The following is a 20711-nucleotide window of genomic DNA, read 5'->3' as shown; positions in this document are numbered from 1 at the left end:
AGAGGGTGCTAATTCCTTGAACTGATGTTTCTGACTTTTCCAAAGTACCACTGGTCCTATGATCGACTTAGTATTTTTCTTTAAACTCCCTTTTAAAGTGTTTATATCTACCCTAATGGGAAACCATTATATCTTTGCCATAAATAGATGAGTGTGAACTTCTTTTTAAAAATCATGTTAACTGTTGAGCACAGTGTAGTTATGTTGAAAGAAGGCAAATATAAAAATAAAGCGATTGGAACAAAACATGTTGGTTCGTGTATGCCCATCTCGCAGATCACCGATGCAGTGAAATACTGTCCTGGGCTCTGAAAACAGAACAGCCTGCTGTCCACTAGATACAGGCATGTTTAGGGTGGGAAAGTCTCCTTCCTTCTGCAGGTGGAGGAACTGAGCTCATGGTTGGAGCCAGGCCTGGGACCCAGGTCCTGCCTTCCCTTCCACCACACAGATGCGAGAAGAACCTTAGGAAATTGGAACTGAAGTGTGACACCCTCAGTTTCTCGGTGCCTCTGATGCCTAAGAAAGTTCACTGTGCGTGTCCCCAGCACAGGGAGCCTCACTGTTGGGCATATGGAACTCTGGGATGACAGGAGTCATGAGGGTGGGTGGCAACCAAGATGGGCAGTGGACCTCAACCAAACCGCTTAGCTTCTCTGGGCCCCTTGCCCTGAGGGTCCAAAGCAGGGTGTGGTGTGGTGCCATGTTCCCCTTTCAGGCACAGTCCAGCACCCTACCCCTCCAAGGAGCCATATCCACCATGGGATGAGATCTTGGGCAAATGCGTTGATCCCTCTTTGTTGTCAGAGCTGGAAAATATCGGGGTCATCCGATATTGGGGTTACCCATGCAGCCAAATCAAGTAAGGTTCTAATAGGCCCAAGGGGTCTTGGGTGAAGAGCCAGTGGCCCTGGGCCGGGATCCCCACATCTCCTGGAGGCCAAGACAGATCGGGCAACTTGCCTCCTGCTGGTCCCTCACAGCTCCTCCTCAGGCCGAGATGACCCCGATCCATCAAATGTTTAATTCTGCTTTTACAATCTAGAGTCTTCTGTGTCATTTTGCCCCAAATGATGACTGTACATTAAAGATAACACTAGCTGCTATAATAATCCTCTGAGATCTCAGTGGATTAACACCACAGAAGTTCAGTTCCCACTTCCCTACAGTCTGATTGGCAGCCCATGTGTAGGGGGCTGTGAGATGCCAAGACCCACCATGAAGATGGCAGACACGGCCCCCACCTGCAGAGAGCCTCCTTCTGTCTTGCAGGGATACTCATCCAAGGCTTTTTTCATCTCTCCCCAGTATTGTACCTGGAAGGCTCAGTTCTTGTGTTTGAGGACATCTTCAGACTGATTGCATTCTACTGTGTCAGTAGGTGAGTATGCCTGGCCCCATGGAAGGGCATCGAGGTGCAACAGATGTTCCTGCACCCTTGGGTGGGGGCAAGGGCAGGGGCCCCCAGAGGGAAAGGTGCAGCCCAGAGGATGCAGAGAGAGGGGACGGTCCCTGGCTTTGCCCTGGTAACCATGAGGAGAGGTGTGGGTTCTGAGGCTGTCTTGGTCTGGCCACGCAGGGCCCTCCCTCATCACCACCTGCCCCCCGGCTCACTGCCCCTCACCCCAGCTTCCAGGACAGCCCGGGAGCCCCAGCTGACCTGACCCACCCTGTTGCAGGCAGATGGCACTTCCTGTGGGGACAACAGGAAGGGCTGATACCCCTCAGCGGGACAGAGCCTGTGATTCTTCGGTCGCTGCTGGGTGGGGTGGGTGACTGGTCGCCACCCTCAGAGCCGCTCTGTTTACTCAGAACTGGCTTCAGGTCAACAGGAATGTAAAAATACATCTTGGTGCCATAATGGCTTACACTGCAGGGCCTTGACGAGGGCTGGACGGGGTGTCTCGGGGTTCGGGGCTCCAGGCCCACGTCTTCGTGCTCCAGAGAGACCCATCTTGCTGCTGCTCAGTGAAAACCGTGCTCATCCCAGAACAGCCCTCCCGCCTAGTGGGACCCTCCTGGGCTCCAACGGGCTGGAAGGGTGATGCTGGGAACAGCAGCTGCTAGCCGCTGACACCTGTCGAGGGCTCGCAGGTACCCAGCGCTGTGCTATCCATTACCTTCATAAATCTTGCAAAAGTTCCAGTTTCACAGATGAGGAAGCTGAGACTAAGAGAAGGAACTTGCTCAGGTCACGCAGCTGGCCAGTGGTGGGGTAGAGATTCGAAGTACGTAAAGCTCCGAGGTCCGTGAGCTTTGCTACGACCGCCCCACTGTGTGCCTCCCACGATAATTCGGATGACCTAGCATGTTCCTCCAGGCACGCGAGGCAAAGCAGCCGAGGCCCCCGGGGCCGTGGTGTGCTGCGACCTGCCAAGTTCTCAGGCAGACAGGCCCGTTCCTGCTCTTAGAGGTTCCTATCTCAGGAGGGGTGCCCAGCATAGCGCTTGGCACATGCCAGGTGCTTTAAATGAATAAATGAATGATGACGGGGCGCCTGGGTGGCTCAGTCGCTAAGGTCCTCAGCCAGGACCTTTGGGTCAGGTCCTGGTCCCGGGGTCCTGGGATCGAGCCCCACGTTGGGCTCCCTGCTCAGCGGGAACGTGCTTCTCCCTCTCCCACTCCCCCTGCTTGTGTTCCCTCTCTCGCTGTGTCTCTCTCTGTCAATTAAATAAATCTTTTTAAAAAAATGAATGATGACATAATTGCAGAGCCCACAACTCGAGCTCGCTACCTAATCTCTCTGAGGCTCAACTTCCTCTTCTGTGAAATGGGAATAATACCCGTTAGATGGGTGCTGGGGAAAGAGTGGATAAAGAAGCAGCACGCTGCCCGCCAGCCAGAAGGTGTCCTACTTCCGTTTCCATGGGGGGTAGTGACTTTGTCTGTCCAGGGAGATCTGGAGCCATACTCACCAAGCTCACACCGTCACCTCCCAATCTTTCCACCTCTGGAGGCTGTTTCTCTACGTTCCAGAGAAGCAGGTACCTGTTTGCCTGCCCTCGACTGCTCAGGGAACCTACGAGGAGATCACAGGGCACAGAGCCCATATGTCTGGGTGTCAACATGCTATATTTGGTGTCAGTGCCAAGGCCATCTGTCAGGGGTGAGGTGCCGTGGGAGGAAGAACCCCAGGCTAGCAGCTGGAGACGGTTACCTGGCTGTCACCTGGCCTCTCCTGCCTGTGGTTACCTCACCTCTCAAAGGGATGGTAACGTGGAAGGAACAACACAGCTCCAGAGTGCTCACTGGAGGCGTGCCCTCCCCCCCAACCCCCTACCCCCCACCCCCGGCTCAGGAAGATACAGGTCCTGCTTTAGGGTGCTCACCCTATTGCTCCAGGCTGGATGGTAGTCCAGTGTGAGGACTAGAGGGGCTTCCCAGACCAGACAGGGTCCCATAGTCGCCCAGGGAGCTGGTTAAAAATACAGACTCCTGCCCGCCACCCCCACCCCAGCCCCGCCGAGACTCTGATTCAGCAGCTCGGGAGTGGTGCACAGTAATAGCCCCTTAGCCAGAACTCTCTTGGGGCAAGGGTTGAGAGGACTTGCCCCCAAAGAGACAGCAGCGGGGAGGAAGGGAGAGCAGGGTGGGGCAGGGAGAGAAGCCCAGCAAGGGTGCGATTGCAGGAGGCAGCCCAGCCTCAGGAGGGTCCCTGGGGGCTTTCAGGAGCATAAGAGAGACCTCGGGGTCATTAAAGCCAGCGGGGCTGGGCTTTTGTACTCCCAAGCTGGCCAGCCAGCCAGCTCCCACGGCAGAGGCATTTGAGGCTCTCCCTAGGGCCAGTGGGACAGGCAGTGAGGCTCCAGCATGCCAGAACAAGCCACTGAGGCCCTCAGGAGCCAGCCCCGCTGAGGCTGGGTTGTGGGTGGGCAGAGCTGGTAAGACGCACCCACGGTCCGGGTGGCGCAGCAGCGGTGACTGCGAAAATCAGCTCCCACTGACCCGACGTCTGTGCTGAGTCAGGCTTGGTCTGCGCTCTGCCCGCGGAGTCCTTTCTAGCTCCTACCACGGCCCTGCGGGGCAGGTGTTCTCATCTGGAGACCCACTTCAGGGGCTGATGCCCCCTGCCCCCAGGTTATGTTAGGGGTCGGACACGAAGATCCTTGCAAGGGGCTTGCCAGAGGGCCTGGCGTGAAGTAAGCACTCCAATAGCCATCACGTGTGTTCTTACCGGCAAGGAAACTGAGGCTGGGGTGTCTCCAGCTCGGGTCGCACAGCTAAGTTCTCAGTCGATTTGAACGCAAGCTTGTCTGGACTCCAGAGCCCCGGCTGCTTCTTCCCAGCCCCCTCTACGGGCCTGGGGCCAAGAGGATGCGCGTGCTGTTCCCACTCAGCCCTCCCCTTCCATATGGGAGGGTCTGGGTCTTCTTGTGGAAGAGGTGACATCGGAAGCCAGGCAAGGAAGGGCAGGAAGAGAATTCTAGGTAGAGGAAAGAGCACTTAGGGGCGGGAAGCTTGGGCATGGCAGCAAGGGGAGAACCAGACACGTGGGTGGGGATGAGAGAGGAGGCCTTGAATGCCATGCCCAGGAGCTGTGGGGACATCCTTCCTCAGCTGCCATTAGCCACACTGCAGCTCCCCATCCGTGTGCACTGTAGCAGAGCTGCATGGTTGCAGTAGGGGGTGGAATCAAGGCAAGGGGAGAGGGGAGACAAGCCCGGGGCCACAGCAGCTATGCTGGCACTATGAGGAGGCCCCTGCCTCAGCAGTGGTTGGAGGAACTGAGAGGGGTGGGGACAGCCACTGCAGAGAGGAGTGGGGGAACAGAGGAGCCAGGGAGATGCTGGGGCTGCTTTCCTCAGCAACAGAGGCATGAACACACTTGATCATTTCTGGAACACTTAGTACGCACCAGGCGCTCTACTAAGCCCCTCGGAAAGATTGTGAGGACACATCCTCAACACACCCAGGGGTCAGGAGTTAGTAGCCTTGTGAGCTGGGGGCCATTAGCCTCTGGGTGGGGTCGCTGAGCCCTCAGGGGAAGAGAGAACGAGCATTAACTAGAGAGTATCATTGGTATGTGGTGTTTTTCAATCCTGGGTAAAACCCATTAGGGAGTGGAGTATAACACAAAAGTATAGTTGGTTTGGTCTTTGTCCCCATTCCTGACACAAAGCTCCTAAAACCCCCTTGGGATTTCCTGAGTGATTGGCGGGGGAGGGGGGGGTTGTTAGTCATAATGAGCCCCTGTCAGTGCTACCTGAGTTTGTGTTAGAATGGACACAGGCAAGGCCCATAGGCCCCCTCGGGAGGGGCTGGTCACAGGGAGACCCGGTGTTTAGAGGGATGGAACTTTCAGCCCCACCCACCGACCTCCCACTGAGTGAACACATCGAGGTGGGGGGGGGCATGGCGCACCCAGAGAGGCATGCAAGCTGCCTTGCCTACGCACCTCTTCACGCTGCTCCTGAGTCATGTCCTTTATAATAAACTGGTAGATGTAAGAAAAGTGTTTCCCTGAGTTTTGTGCACCGTTCTGGCAAACAGTTAAATGTGAGGAGGGGGCCGTGGGAACCTCCAACTTAGAGCCGGTCCATGGGGGAAGTAGGGGTGGGCTGGGACTTGCAGCAGGCATCTGAAGCGGGGACGGAGTCCCGAGCCTGTGAGGTCTGTACTCACTCTAGGTTAGGTAGCGCCAGAACTGAATGAACTTGTGGGACACCCTGTTGGTGTGTGGAGAATCGGAGAATTGATGGTTAGTGTTAGAAAACACCCTGGAGGGGGTCATAACGTGAGTCTAGTGGATCATGATGGTGCTCCTTTTTTTTTAAAGATTTTATTTATTTGAGAGAGGAGGGTAGCGAGAGCAAGCTTACACAGGGGGGAAGGGGCAGAGGGAGAGAATACCCAAGCAGACGCCACACTGAGCACGGAGCCCAACACGGGGCTCGATCTCATGACCCATGAGATCAGGCCCCGAGCCGAAACCAAGAGTGGGACCCTTAACTGATTGAGCCACTCAGGCACAGCATGACTGCTTTCCTTTTAAATGAAAATTTTAACTAAACTGGTAAATATCAGAATGTGTCTCATGTAACTTGGAATAAGTCTTGTTTTGCTAAACTGCTTTAGTTATGTGTTTGAGTGTGTGTGAGAGAGTGTGTATGTGCACACTGCCTCATGATGCCAAATGTGTTTCTTACTGGCAGTCATGGTCAAAAAAGTTCGAAAAACACCGGCTGGAACAGAGGCCTCTAGGGAATACACACATGCACACACACCTGGAGAGGTGCTTAATTTTTGTTATCGATAGCCCTTGCTTTCAGGGCTGTGATTCCCATCCCAGGCTGTGTCCATCAGGATCCCCCTGAGAGCTGGTGAAAAATATGGATTCCTGGCCCACCCCAGACCCAACCCTGGGAACCTACATGCATAGTTCTGGGGACCTGCATTTTTAGCAGCTCCCCCATGGGATTCTGATCTGGAATTAATTAAGTAATGCGAAGGTATTGATGCCTACCCATAGGGTTGTTGCGATATAGTAATAGCTGATTACTGTATATCAGGGTGCTTGGGTGGCGCAGTCGGTTGAGCGTCCAACTCTTGACTGCAGCTCAGGTCATGATCTCAGGGTCCTGGGATCGAGCCCCGTGTTGGGGCTCCCTGCTCAGCAGTCTGCTTCTCCCTCTGCCCCTCCCCACCTCTAAATTAAATAAAGCTTTTTAAAAAGTAGTAATAATCTCATGTGACATAAGGCCCTCAAACACCCAGCCCAGTACCTGGGCACATACTAGTTGCCCAACAAACACCCCCTCCTGTGGGTTCTTTCCCTTGGATCGGAAGAGGCAGCCCCTGGGTGAAGTGGTGAATTGGATGATGCGGCAGGGAGCAGGGACAGATGAAATCCTCGAACATAACTGGGTCACGGAGAAGGAGGAGGTCCCTGGTGCAGCCTCAAAGGCTCTATAGAATCTAAGTAGATGTCGTCAGAGGGGATGAGCTCCGAGGTGGGAATGAGCAAGGCACACGCATTATAGGCAAATGAGCCTGCCGTCTGGGGAGGCAGCCCGGAGGCCCCTGAGGGCAAGGGAAGGGTGGGGGGTGGGGCAGAAGGGAGGAGCTGGTGGGAGAGAGCAGGGGCCAGGCCCAGGAAGGCCCTGGATACAGCGCCCCGGGCTGGAGCTGTTCCCAGCCATCCCCCTGCAGTGGCGTCTTGACCAGCACACAGAGGAGGTGGTGGAGGGGGTGTGGGTGATTGTCCTGGTGGCTGGGGGTGGGCACCAGAGGAGCTGAGTGACCCTACTGCCCATGGCAACATACACAGAGACCCAGGAGCCACCGGGAACCCAGCTGGCAGGCCAGACAGCCAACCAGGTAAACTGAGGCAACACGGGACTAAATCATACCATCCTGCAAAATTAGAGATTGAGGTAGCGGTGGCCTGAGGTGGGAGTGAGTGCTGAGGGCGCAGTCTGGGTCTGGACCTAGCCAGCCCAGAGGGGCCGACTGGTAGCCTTCCCTGGGGAAGTCTGACGGTGCGCTCCCTGCCCGGCTCAGTGTGGAGCAGCAATGTGGAGCAGGCAGGAAGGGCCCTCTACCCAGGATGGCACCTTTAGAAGAAGCTACCTAGGGTAGCTACCTAGGCTTCCCAAGGGCCAGGAAAACCAGGGACCAGGGAGAAGAGTCTCCCATCTCTGCGGGTCCCTCAGTGCTGGCCCAGGACTAGATCTGACTGGTTGCTCCCTCAGCCACAGGGCTCAGCCCCTTGGCCCCAGGGAAGTTTCCAGTCTGCCTGGAGACCCCAGCAGCCAGCAGGGTTGCAGGGGGCCAGGGAATGGACACACGGGTCCCTCTCCCCGACATGACCTCCGACCTTTCCTGTCTCCACAGAGATTTGCTGCCCTTCACGCTAAGGCTGCCCCAGGCCATCCTTGAGGCCAGCAGCTTCACAGACCTCGAGACCATCTCCAACCTGGGCCTGGGTAAGTCCCCTCTGAGGTTCAGGGGAGGGGGCAGGGCTTTAGAAAGTGGGGCCTCAGGACTGCTGACCAGCAGAGGCAGCTGAGTCTCAGCTCCTGCGGGACCACCCGTCTCCCTCCCCAGGCTGCCGAGCCCCCTGGAGCCTAAAGATTCTCCCAGTTTTCAAAGGGGCACCTTTTACAGCCACCAGAAGGTCTGACGCACAGCCTCACGGGGTCTGAAGGAGCCAGGGGCCGGTCAGGGCCAGCACAGGCTGACCTACTGCTGGGACGAGGCTCTGGGAAAGGCTGAGCCTTTGTCCGCTGACCAGAGCCGGGCACCCGCACGACCCCAGCCCTGGCTCCAGTCCCACCCTCGTCAGAAGGAAAAGCAACAGGAACATGACTGTGAACTGGGTGTGGGATGAGGGACGGGTTAGTAACTCACGCAGCCCGGGTGACCTCTCCCCTGAGGTCTAAAGTGGCATAATGACACTTCTGGTGCTTCATACTTGCTTGGCATTGTCTCTGTGTCATTCTCATGTCTCCATTTTCAATATACAAAATCACGTCTGAGCACAGCTGAGAAGCATGTCCAGGGTGGGCCAGATATGCGCCGAGGGCTTTCTGACACCAATCAGGGCCTCCCCGCTGCCCCTCAGCTACACCTCATGACCCTCTCCGTTGTTTTGCGGTGGTCAGGGGTCAATTTGAGGCCAAGTCAGCCGGGAACGTGAGAGGCATAGGCTTGGCTTGGGGAGGGGTGTGGGGAGGTTTACTTCTGACAGGGGGGATCTGTTTGCCTCAGCCCTTGACCCCGCCAGGGGGTTCAGGCAGTGTTGTGTGCTGGTCTCAGCCCATCAGTGCCCGATGTTGTGGTTGGACCACCCCTCGTGGTTCTTATGACGTTTGCAAGATGCCCTACGTTTGCAACAACCATCAGGAGACTTTGAAAAAATAAAGGTTTATTGCTCACACGACCTGGGAACCACACAGCACCCCTGGGGCCTCACAGTAAGGTTGTGGGGAGAAAGCGCACGTGTAGTTCTGGAATGTGGGTGAGGTCCAGAGCCGTCGGCCAAGACAGAATTCTTGAGACGCCTTTGGTGCAAAAAAGTGGTTTTAATAAAGCACGGGGAGAGGACCCTTGGGCAGAAAGGGCTGCCGCACTGGGTTTATGAGGAGGGACTGATCATATACTTGGGAGATGGGGGAGGTCAGGACACAGGGAGGCGTCCCAAAGGATTTTCATATGCTAAGGTAGACTCTCAGGATCCTGGGGGCCTGGCTATTGTCAAGCTAAGCTAACGTGGTTTTTTCCTTCTAGTAAGGCACTAACATTAGACAGTTGGGAGTTTCCAGGAGGCATGTCACGCTCTGCCTATCTCAGGCAGTGGGCTACAGGTCATAAAGAAATTTAATTTTGTTTCCTTTCCCTTCTGCCTCAGTTTCCCACATCACTCATGGAAGGGAGGGGGAGGTTAGGGCTCCAGGAAATTGAGTCTGTGGGTCTTTGGAAGTTAGGCTACTGGTAGGAATGCATTTTCCTTGTAAATCACTAAGGCACTGGTAAACTGAGGGAGACTCCTGTCCTGCAGGACTGTGATCTCGACCCGTGAACCATTTGTTTCTCGCTTCCCTCAGTTTTAGGGCAGCTGGGAGGGTCTGAGGAATGTCTCACGTGTCCCACCTGGGAGTGCAGGGGTGGGGAGGGGGTGGCAGGGTGTCAGCTTGTGCTTTGTCCTCAGCTGCCTTCTGCTCCCTCATCGTGCGGGCCTGGGGCGTTCTGCTTTTAGTGGGGCTGACGGTGGGGACCCAGGGTTTCGCAGGCTCACTCTCAGTTGGTGAACTGAAAACAAGGGAGGGGAATTTAATACGCTGGAAGAGAGGAAAAACAGCAACAAGTGGCCCAAATGGTCAGTTAACCTAAACCAACCAAGATCTCTAAAGCAGAGGAGCTTTCGTGGTGGAGGGCAGCCTGGCTGTTAATCCAGTCTTGGGACTAGCAACATGTTTATTCAAGATAATGAAGGATGCCTCTTCCATCAAAGCTTAAATCACTTGCATTACAAAAAGAAAAAAAAAAAAAACTGGGAGGGATTATACTACAGGCAGGTGTCCCTGGACTGACCTTCACCTATAGCAGTGATAGGAAATACGCAAAGGCAAAGAAAATATGCCCAGGGCCCCCAGACACACTAGGCATTGTGCCCTGCGCATCTCTCATTGTTCCAGACAAGGCGTTCTCCTGACAAAGAACTGAAACTCACTCGAACTAGCATAGATAAAAGGGGACTTCGTGAAGGGACACTGGGGAATCTCCAAGAAACAGAGCAAAAGGTCAGCCGGTTTTGTGGGTAGCAAGGGCCGCCCCCCGCCGCTAACTGCCGCCCCGCTCCCCTCCGCCCCCACCCTCCCGGCAGTTTACTTTTTCTGGCATTCTACTCACTTTTTACAAAACAAGCAGAACGTAATAAATATCCAAATCATTGCAAAGCCTGGGTGCTCAGGCAGGGATGATGTTGCTGAAACAGAGATATTTCTTTGCAGGATCAGCACCATGTGCTAACCCAGAGGGGTTGCTCCTGGCTCATGAGCGGACCTCAGAAGGTCCAGGTTTGGCCTTGGGGAGGCCGGTGTTCCTAGGGGGCACTCTATAGAGGTATCATCTTGGGGCCACAAAACTAACACAGGGAGCAATCCAGCATGAAATTACATGCAGTTAGTTGATTAGTGCAAGAGGAACGTAGAGAAAGCGATAGTACGTAAGGGTTAGATTTGCAGAGGGTCTCAGACACATTGGAGGTATATATATGCTTAATATGTTTGGACAAAGCACCTGTTCTATAGCTCTAGCCAGTTTGCATGGAATTTGCTTTTTCCTTTACATTCTACAATGAGAATTTTCCTAGTTATTCAACACCCACCGACAGCCCAAGTGTGAATGACAACTCAAGGGTCCAACTGCCTGTCCTTGGGATGCCACAAAAATACGTGTTCACTAAACTCATTGGACTTTCAAGCTGTTTCCATGGCATCTGGAATACTTGGCTGCATTTACTCATCCCCTCTGTCCTTCCGCTAACCCAGGGCTCCCCAAGTGTGAAACCTTCATCGCCTTGGCCCTCCGAGCCCACAGCCCAGTACTTGGCCCGGCCCTGGCCCTCTGAGGATTGTAGGAGTGGACACCCGGCAAGAGGCATCCCCCGCTGAGTTGCAGGACGCTGCCAGGACAGTGACACGTCCGCGTTGGTCCGGGGGCAGCACAGAGGCAGGGAAGATACGGCTGCTCCGGGCATCTCCGGCAGCTGAGCCGAGGCTTGGCGTGGTGCCCATGGGCCCGGGCGCCCCCCGCTTTGCCAACCACTAGCGTTGCATGACTGGGTTCCGCTTCTCCCCTGGCCTTGGCATTCTGCAGGCTGCAGAGAAAGTTACCTGCTTCCTTTTTTTTTTTTAGCATAAAAGCCTGCACTGCCACTGTGGTTCCCTGACAGGTCCCCAGACCCTAGGATGCAGCTCCTCGGTCCCAGCTTTCCCCCACCCCTCAGAGTGGCATTGGCTTTGAGGCTGCCTGCCAGAGCATAACCATCAGGCTTATCTTAGGGGCCAGGGAGCAGTTCCTAGTCACCCAGGCCCCGGGCCCATTGCTCTGAATCCCATTGTTTGTGCTGGTCCTGCCAGAAGCCACGTGCAAGTGGTGGAAAACATGTTCTTTTTCTTTTCTGTGCACGATGGACCCACCTCGCTATGCCGAGGCAGGCTGTGGGGCTGGCTGGAGCTCCTCGGCCCTCTTTTCGCCCTCTTCCTCCCATTTTCTTGTCTCTTCTGGCCTGTAGCCATCCTCCCCTGGTTCAGGTCGTCCCCACGTTACCATCAAAATGACCCTTGCCTTAGTGCCCCTGCTCAGAACCCCACCTGCCTGTCCACTCTGGTGAAGCTCGTGCACTCTTGTGAGCCAAGGGGCTGAGCTCCTGCTCTGTGCCCGAATGCCTTAGGTTCTGCAAATACTTAGATGAATGAAGCATTGTTGTGCCTTATGGAAGCCTGGAAGGGGTGGGAGGGAGTCAGACAAAACCCAAGAATTCCAGTCCCAGGGCTAGTCACTTGGGTCAGGGTGTGCCCCAGAGCTGGGGGATCACAGAGGAGTATATGGGAGGTCTGAATGTGTCAGGAAGGCTCCACCAAACGGTAACATTTGACCTGGGTTGTGAAGGATAGTAAGAGTTTGCCAGGTAAAGAGGGTCGGAAAAGGAGTCTAAGCAGAGGGAACAGCATTAGCCAAGACCTTAAGGTGGGACAGCCCCATGACATGTTCAGGAAGGAACGAGCAGGGTAACTACTCAGTAGGTGAAGCTGGAAAAGATGTGCAGGACCAGAGCCCGCAGGCCTCAAATGCCAGGCTAAACGGTTGGCAGTGATTTGATTCTGAACAAAGAGCAACCAAGGGTCTACTCTGTGCTCAGCATCACAAGGAGGAGACTGGATGGGGGTGTGGGCAGGCTAAGGCCAGGGTCTAAGTGAGCAATGAGAATGTCCAGGCATAGGTGGGCAGTTCCTCTCATCATCTGCCCCATGACTTCATCTTTACCCTAAGGAAGGTCTTAGGAGAACTTGGAAGTAAGCATCAGGGGCCTCGGCTCACACGTGGGTCTGCTGCCAGTCCACCTTTGAGTCAGACTGGCTTCTCCTTGCTGGGAATACTTCCAAGGAGACAACTTGGTACTGGTCCTGTGTAGACAGGGCACATGGTGCTTCAGGTGCTTACCCCTTGGGCCCAGAACATCTGTGTGCTTGGTGTGCAGCACCTGGGAGAGTGGATCAGTCATGGAGAGGTCAGTAGCTGCCCCAGAGAGCAAAGTGCAGGGCCCGGACAATCTGAAAAACAGTCTGCTCTGGACGTGACAGAGCCCAGAGGGCCCCCCTCCCACGCCGGGCTCTGCACGGCCACAAGCAGTGGCTGGGAGGCATGCAGAGCTTTGTGAATTGGGAACAGTTCATGTGAAAGTTTGTCACCCTTGTTACCATGGAGACAACTGGCCAGCTGCCCCAGGCTGCCCCACACAGGGTCTCTGCCCAGGACAGGGCTGAACACGGCCCCACTCTCCCTCCCTGGAGGGACACGGGCTCCAGGGTGGGGGAGGGGATGTACACACTCACTTTCAGTCAGTGTCCCAGGAGCCCCATTGTCCTGGATTATACCCCGCTCCCTGTGACTGGAGTTGCCGCCCCCTGGCCAGCAAGGTGGAAAAGGCCCCCATCTCTGGGAGTGCCTGTCTCAGGGCAGGCGCATAGTGGCTGCTGCCGGCCATCTTGTGATGTTCCCTTTCTTTCAATGTCTAGAGCCTATGCTGTTCTTACCACATCCCCAGTTCTGGGGCGCACAACACGCTGTCACTCCGGCCCTGGGAGAGCAACTCAGATGGGAAGTGTTGCAAGTTCCTATGAAGGAAGACACAGAACCTGGGGGCCGAGCACATGAGTTCAAATCCCGGTTCCCTGCACTCGCCAACCTGTGACCTTGGGCAGGTTGTTTAAATCTGTCTGGGGCGCTAATCTTCATGCCCTCTGGGGACAATACTAGGATTTACACCAAAGGCCTGCGGTCAGGAGTCAATGAGATGACCCACGTAAAGCAAGTGGCCCACACAGCCAGAATCCAATGCGTGTTCGTTCCTGACGTTATTTTTGGCAGTTTTCTTAGTGACGCATCCCTCCCAGAAGGAAGGAGCTCGGGATGAGAGGCTGGAGGCCTGGCCCCATGGTTAACAAGGGACTCTGCACTCAGTCTCTAAAATTAACAAGCTGAAGAGACTGGTGTCCTTGCTGCTCTCCAGGAGGAACTGCTGGAGTGAGCCCAGGGTGGCCTATACACCATCTGAAATGATTCGCAAGGGGCACCTGAGGGGCTCAGTTGGTTAAGCGTCCGCCTTTGGCTCAGATCATGTCTCAGCGTCCTAGGATCGAGTCCTGCATCGGGCTCCTTGCTCAGCAGGGAGCCTGCTTCTCCCTCTCCCTCTGCCTACAACTCTGCCTACTTGTGATCTCTCTCTCTGTGTCAAATAAATAAATACAATCTTTAAAAAAGAAAAAGAAAAAAATGATTCACAAAACTTTGCACCCTTTTTGGAGGCTCCCGAGCTTCCATCAGCTCCTCAGTAGTACTTGGTACCCAGAGGTCAGGAGCTCAAGAATTCCTGAGCTAGCCAACCACCTGTGCCCTTTCAGTTGGGACGTTGCATGCCCCTTACCCAGAGCAAGCCTGGCGCTGACCAACCTTGTCTGGAGAGGGACAGGCCTGCGTCGGTGGCCGAAGCCGTGGGCTGTCTGTGAGGGATGGGTCAGGAGAAAGGTCTGTGCTAGAACCGAGAGCCAGCAGTGCGGGGTCCTCCCACCCCCCACTTACTGACCCACCCCCCTTTACACACACACACACACACACACACACACACACACACACACACACACACACACACGGGAGGCATGGGACATTTGCCTTTTTTAACATAGAGATTGACAGCCCAAGGCACTTTGCAGTGGGGCCGGTGTTCCCCATTTGGATGGTCAGGTCTGAGCTCACCGGCCACGATGCATACTTTGTTCCTTCCACACACAGCCACCGGGGTGGCCAAAACACGTCCAAACCACCTTTCGCTGTGGGGATCCCCATTCTAGAGATGACCAGAGACGGAGGCCTGGAAAGGTCAAGTCACCTGCCCCAGGGCACCCAGCTGGTCGGCTGCAGAACCCCTTGCCTTCTGTCCCCCCAACACGTGACTGCCACCCCCCCAAGCCATCAGTGCCCTCCTGGTGGGCTCTCACGTGCCAAGGGGCAGAGCTAGAGCTGACCCTGTCACCATGGGTCCCAGCCCCACCCCCGCAGAGCCCCAGATGGGGCTTCCCCTCTCGAGGCAGGAAGTGGTGGGAGAGGTTTAAAGCAGCCTGAGAGGGGAAATAACCCTCAAGCAGTGAAGCAAAGGCTGGTCACAGCCCTGCCCCTACCCCTGCGCATAATCACCAGCACCACCCCCACTCCCCCGCCCTGCCAGGCGGGCAGCAGGGGACCTGGCTTGGGGACTGATCAGCCTTTCCCTCTCTTGTCTCTACAGGCTTCTGGGACTCCTCGCTGAACCCCTGGCGAGGTGGTGGGAGCCCCACAGAGCCCCCAAGAAACCCAGCCCCGGGAGCACCCCCAGCCTCCAGCCTCAGGTCCAGCGCCCATTATGAAAACTGCTCGTGTGAAATTGAGCTGTCCATAGGAAATGACCGCCTGTGGTTTGTGAATCCGATCTTCATCGAGGACTGTGGCGGCAGTGCCCTGCCTGCCGACCCGCCACCCCCTGGAAGCTGCCCCTCGCGCCCGCTGCCTCCCACCTCCTTTGCTACCTCACCCACCTGCAAGTGGGCCCCTTGCCGCCCAGCACCCCCTCCCCCGGCACCCCCGCTCCAACCCTCCGGCCCGCTCCGGCCTCCTCCACCCCCCACTCCTGTTCTGGCCTGTCCTTTGCCCAGTTCCCCCCCACCTCCAGAGGCCCTTCCTCCCATACCCCCGGCGTCCGCCCCCCACCTAGCACCCCATGCCCCAGGCCCCCCCGACCATCCAAGCCAGGCACCCATGGCAGCCTGTGAGAGGCTTTCACAGCCCCCCACAGGCCTGGGCCCCCTCAGGGAGGAAGAGATGAAGCCAGGGGCATCTCCTGGCCCCTTGCCGCAGACCCCTGCCCCTCCCGTCCCAGGGAAGAAGAACCTCCCTGCTGCTCCTCCCAGACGCCGCATCCCTGAGAAGGTCTCCCTGGAGGACCAGAGCACAGGGAAGGTGGACTGGGGGATGCCTGCAGAGGGGGACCAGCTAGGTCTTTCCAGGGCATCCCCACTCAGCCTGCCTCCCCAGGGGACCTCAGACAGTCCTGGGGACAGGCCTCAGAGGACCACAGAGCAAGGTCAGGAAGCAGCGTCCAAAGCCAGTGAGCCCGGCAGCCTGCCAGAACCGCTGAGGAAGACCCGACAACCCCCAATCCCACCCCCCCGGAGGAAACGGATCTCCCGGCAGCTGGCCTCAGGCCTTCTGAGCCCCTTGGAGAGCACCGAGTCATCCACGAAGGAGGGAGACCCGGAGAAACCCACGCCCGGTCCACCCAGAGAAGGCCAGAGCCCTGCCTCCCAAGCCAGGCCCCAGAGCCCGCACGCCCCGTCTGGCACCCGGCCCCAGAGCACGGCAGAGTTCAAGGGCTCCCTGGCCTCCCTCTCAGACAGCTTGGGAGTGCCTGCCTCGGCCACAGACCAGGACTCCTACTCAACCAGCAGCACGGAAGAGGAGCTGGAGCAGCTGAGCAGCTCCGGGGGGAAGAAGAAGCCCTCGGTGATCCTGGGCAAGGCGCGCCACCGTCTGAGCTTCGTGAGCTTCACCAATGTCTTCCACGCGCTCCTCTCCAACAACCGCAAGCTGTCCAAGAGGGTGGTGGAGCTGGCGCAGGACAAGGCCTCGTACTTCGGCAACCTGGTGCAGGACTACAAGGTGTACAGCTTGGAGATGATGGTGCGCCAGACCTCCAGCACAGAGATGCTGCAGGAGATCCGCACCATGATGACCCAGCTCAAGAGCTACCTGCTGCAGAGCACCGAGCTCAAGGCCCTGGTGGACCCCGCCCTGCACGCCGAGGACGAGCTGGGTCAGTCTGGGGCCTGGGGGGGCGGGGGGGTGCTGGGAGTGAGCAGGAGGGAGGGGTGATTTCCAGACAGCCCCCCCCTTTCCCACGAACTGAACCCCTCTGCCGTGCGGCCGCTTACTTCTGAGTTCGCCCCTGTGCCAATTAGATGGTGGGGGAACCTCAACCCCAGGCAATGCCTGCCGGACCTCCCCGCCCCCGTCCTGCCCAGGATGCTACTGATTCCATCAGGGAGACACTTCGCAAGGAGCAATTAGAGGCAAAAGAAGTACCAACCACTGTTGGTTGCGGAGGGCCAGAGCGGTCTCTTCAGCTCCTGGGGCTCTCAGAGATGCAGGCCCCCTGGAGGGCACGGGCCGCAGCCCCCTCCCTTTGGAGATGAGGAAACAGGCCCTGTCAGGGGGAAGGACTTGGCCAAGGTCATGGAGCCAGAGGCACTGGGGACGCTAACCGTGAGTCCCTGCCTTTGGGTCGCTGCACCTCTCACTGCAGAGGCTCTGAGGGTCGTGGGGTCAGGCTACGGGCCTGGAAGGACGGGCAGGAGTGGGCTGAGGCAGACGAGGGCAGCCACATGTCCTCCTGTTGCAGAGGCTGGAGAAGCCAAGGGGATGAGCACCCGGGACAGGGAGGGCCGGCACCAAACCCGGACGTGGGCCAAGCCCAGGCCTGCGTGGCAGGGGAGCGTTATCTGGATCTCCACTGAGACTCAACCACGGGAGCATGGGCCCCTCCCTCACCTCCCCCCCCCCAGGGATAGGGCAGCTCAGGTGTCCCTATAGAGACAGGACTTGTGCCCTGCCCTGGGGATGGGATAGAGCCAAAAAGACTTCCCAAGAACATTTCCCTAGTGTCAACCAGAGTATCACCATGGTGTTAGGTAGACGTGGGTTCACGTTCTTGTTCGTTCATGCCCACCTAGCTGAGGCCCCCACCATCAGAGCCTGAGTTAGTCCGTCTGTAGAGTGGGGATAATGGCATGTGGGTTGCAGAGTGGCCGTGTGATCGAAGCCGACTAAATCCTGTTCCACTGGCTGATCGGGATGCCTCTTGGATAAGATGACATTTGAACAACGAAGGAAGAGGTCATGTATATAGCTGTGGAGTGACTTCTCCAGGCAACAGGAATAGCAGGTGCAAAGGCCCTGAGGCAGGAACAGAGCAGCAAGGAGGCCAGGGTGGCTGGAGCAGCGTGAACACAGGGGAGCAGGCAAGGTGATAAGTCAGAACAGACTACAAGGGGGGGCCTTAGAAGCCATGGAGAAGACTCTGGCTTCTACTGTGCATGAGATGGGAGCCATTGGAGAGTTCTGGGCACATTTGATTATGAATGTCATAATCAAACATGCCATAACAGGACTGTGCTGGTTGGGGTGCTGAGAATAGATGAAAAGGGGCCAGGGCAAGAGACTACTCATATAACTCAAGGAAAAGATGATGGCAGCCCAGGTCAAGGTGGTGGCCGTGGAAGTGGTAAGAAGGCAGATTCTGGATAATACTGTATTTTTGAGCCTCGAGGCAAGTGGATTTGAGAATTCAAAGACCTCAAGAATCATTCTACCAAACATTTACTGGGCACCCGGGCCCTGCATGTACACCTGCACAGGTTGTACACTGCACAACCACCATGTAAATAGTGCCCTTTGAAGTTATGCATTGGTAGGCAGCCCTGTGAGGGTTTCATCAGTTCCAGGCCCTGTGAAAAGCATTAGGACGCAATGTTTCAGTCCCAGAGGGCTCCTGTACCCATGTCTTTGTGCGTGGCTTTCTGCTGAATGTACTGCAGGGCCTCCTGTGTTAGAACTACGAGGTGTAGCTATTGGGGCACTGAGGATGTCCTTCCAGGGACCGGGAGATGGGGACAACCACACTGTTGGGCACCAAAGCCAGGTGCCTGGGTTCCTCACCCTCCCACTCTTGCCCCCCCTACAGAAGCCATTGTGGAGTCGGCCTTGTACAAGTGTGTGTTAAAGCCCTTGAAAGAAGCCATCAATTCGTGCCTGCATGAGATCCACAGCAAGGATGGCTCACTGCAGCAACTCAAGGAGAACCAGCTGGTGATCCTGGCCACCACCACCACGGACCTGGGTGTGACTACCAGTGTGCCGGAGGTGCCCGTCATGGAGAAGATCCTGCAGAAGTTCACCAGCATGCACAAGGCCTACTCGCCCGAGAAGAAGATCTCCATCCTGCTCAAGACCTGTAAGCTCATCTATGACTCCATGGCCCTCGGCAACCCAGGTAGGTGGGCAGCCAGAGGAGACTGGGCTAGGGGCTCTCTCTAGGAACAGCAATATTGTATGGGCCTGTGACCCCTCCCCAGCAAGGACTCCGGAGCCCTTGGAAGGCACTAGAGAAGGCTTTCCGGGTTCCGAGGCCTGTTGGGGCAGGACGGGGCATGGTGGGGTGGAATTCCTGCGTACCTCTCTGGGGTTACCTGGGGATCAGGTGGAGGGCTGTGATTAGCTTCCACATTGGAGGAAGGCAAGGAAGCCAAGCACACTGCACATTTGTGTTGATTTGGAGAAGGTTCTCTTAGTGTCTGACGGCTGCTGTAACAAAGTACCCCAAAGCAGGTGTTTGAACCAACACACATCGATCAGTTCATGCTTCAGGAGGCTGGAAGTGGGAGATCAAGGTGTCACAGGGTCATGCTCCCTCGGAAGGCTCGAGGGAAGGCCTCTCTCCCAGTTTCTGGTAGTTCCTTGGCTTGTGGCAACACCGGGGCGTTCTCCCTGTGTGTGTGTGTGTGTGTGTGTGTGTCCAAACTTCCCCATTTTTTGAGGCCATCGGGCATATTGAATTAGGAGTCCCCCTCCCTATTTCAGTATGACCTCATCTTAACTGATAACATCGGCAATGACCCTATTTCCAAATAAGGTCACATTCCCAGGAACCGAGGGTTCGGACTTCAACTTATGAATTTCAGAGGGAAACACTTCGATGCATAACAGCCACAGCCAGAGGGGCTTGTTTGGAGGCTGGCTGGGCTACGAGGGCCTTGCTCCTATGTTGGGTGGTTGCCTGGCTGTTGACTGGCCAGGAATGCGGGCTACGGGGCCACATGTTTCTCTTTCACCAGCAGGTTAGCCTGGGCCTGTACCCGTGGTTGGGATCCAAAAGAGCAAGTGAAGCCTGGAAGGCCTCCTTGGGCCTGGGTTTGACTTGGCACAATGCCACTCGGATATATTTCACTGGTGTTTTTACTCACAAGACCAGCCCAGATTCAAGGGGCAAAGAACTAACCTCGCTTGATGGGAAGAGCTGCAAATTAACATCGCAAGGGGCACGGTTGTAGGGAAGGGAATCATTGGGAACGTTTATAATCCGTTTACCACAGGGCTCCTCTAGGCAGACAAGAACAGGCATGACTGCACCATGGTGCACACCTTAGTGAACAGAATGGTGGCTGGATTTCATGCCCCGATCACCTCTTCAGCTGGATGCCCTTGTTTGGTGAGCAACCTGTGTGACTGTACATGGCAGTGGTGGTAATGGAGAGTGGAAGGATTGTGACGTCTGTTGCCACACAGACTTGGGTTTCAATTCCTGATCTGTCACTTACTATCTGTGTGACCTCGAATGATTTACTTAACCCCTTAAAGCCCAGTTTCCTCACCTAAAGAAGCTGTTTTACAAAGGGGACACTCAGACCCCTAATGGTTCAGAAGCCATACTCAGTCACTTGTGAATATTAGAAGCAACGTATGTAAAACGTCAACCTCAATGCAAGTACATGGCAGGCCCAACCAATGCTGGCTGTTTTAGGCAAGGGATTCTCTTGCCTTGGAGGAGTAGGCCTGTCTGACCATAGGCCAGGAAAAAGCAACTGAGGGATGGTGCAAGGCCCCCTCCCCCAGGAAAGCTCCCTCACAGGCCTGGTACTGGCCACAATTCCAGGTTGGAGTCACTCTTTTGGGTTAAGCTGACCTGCATCCGATTGCAGTCTTAGAAGGAGCATTGTTCCCTGAAAGCAGATTCCATGTTAAGTTAGAACTTCCCATTCACCGTTTAGCAGAATGTTGGAAATGGATTGGGAGAGAGAGCCTTGTAGGGGAGACGGAGTGGGGAAGTGGAGCTTTCGTTATCATGGGGCAGATGTAAGGCTTTTCGACCTAGGGTCTTGTGCCGTCTGGACCCCAGGGAGCCA

At 56.0% G+C, this 20711-nt stretch overlaps 1 protein-coding gene across 1 annotated transcript in view; it reads left to right on the top strand.

Annotated features, from left to right (window-relative positions):
• The window catches only part of RIN3 (Ras and Rab interactor 3), a 120277-nt gene that overhangs the window by 74949 nt on the left and 24617 nt on the right, over positions 1-20711 (top strand). The window contains exons 4-7 of the mRNA XM_028098525.2: positions 1309-1381; positions 7834-7925; positions 15008-16567; positions 18494-18802. Coding sequence (XP_027954326.2) covers positions 1309-1381; positions 7834-7925; positions 15008-16567; positions 18494-18802 — 2034 coding nt within the window. The remainder of the gene's footprint in view (positions 1-1308; positions 1382-7833; positions 7926-15007; positions 16568-18493; positions 18803-20711) is intronic.

The sequence above is a fragment of the Eumetopias jubatus genome, unplaced genomic scaffold (genome assembly GCF_037043125.1).
Source record: "Eumetopias jubatus isolate StellerSeaLion01/CBP00866 unplaced genomic scaffold, mEumJub1_p1.0 scaffold_7, whole genome shotgun sequence".
Lineage (NCBI taxonomy): Eukaryota > Metazoa > Chordata > Mammalia > Carnivora > Otariidae > Eumetopias > Eumetopias jubatus.
Note: the sequence above shows the minus strand (reverse complement) of the source record. Positions and strands in the feature narration are given on the sequence as shown.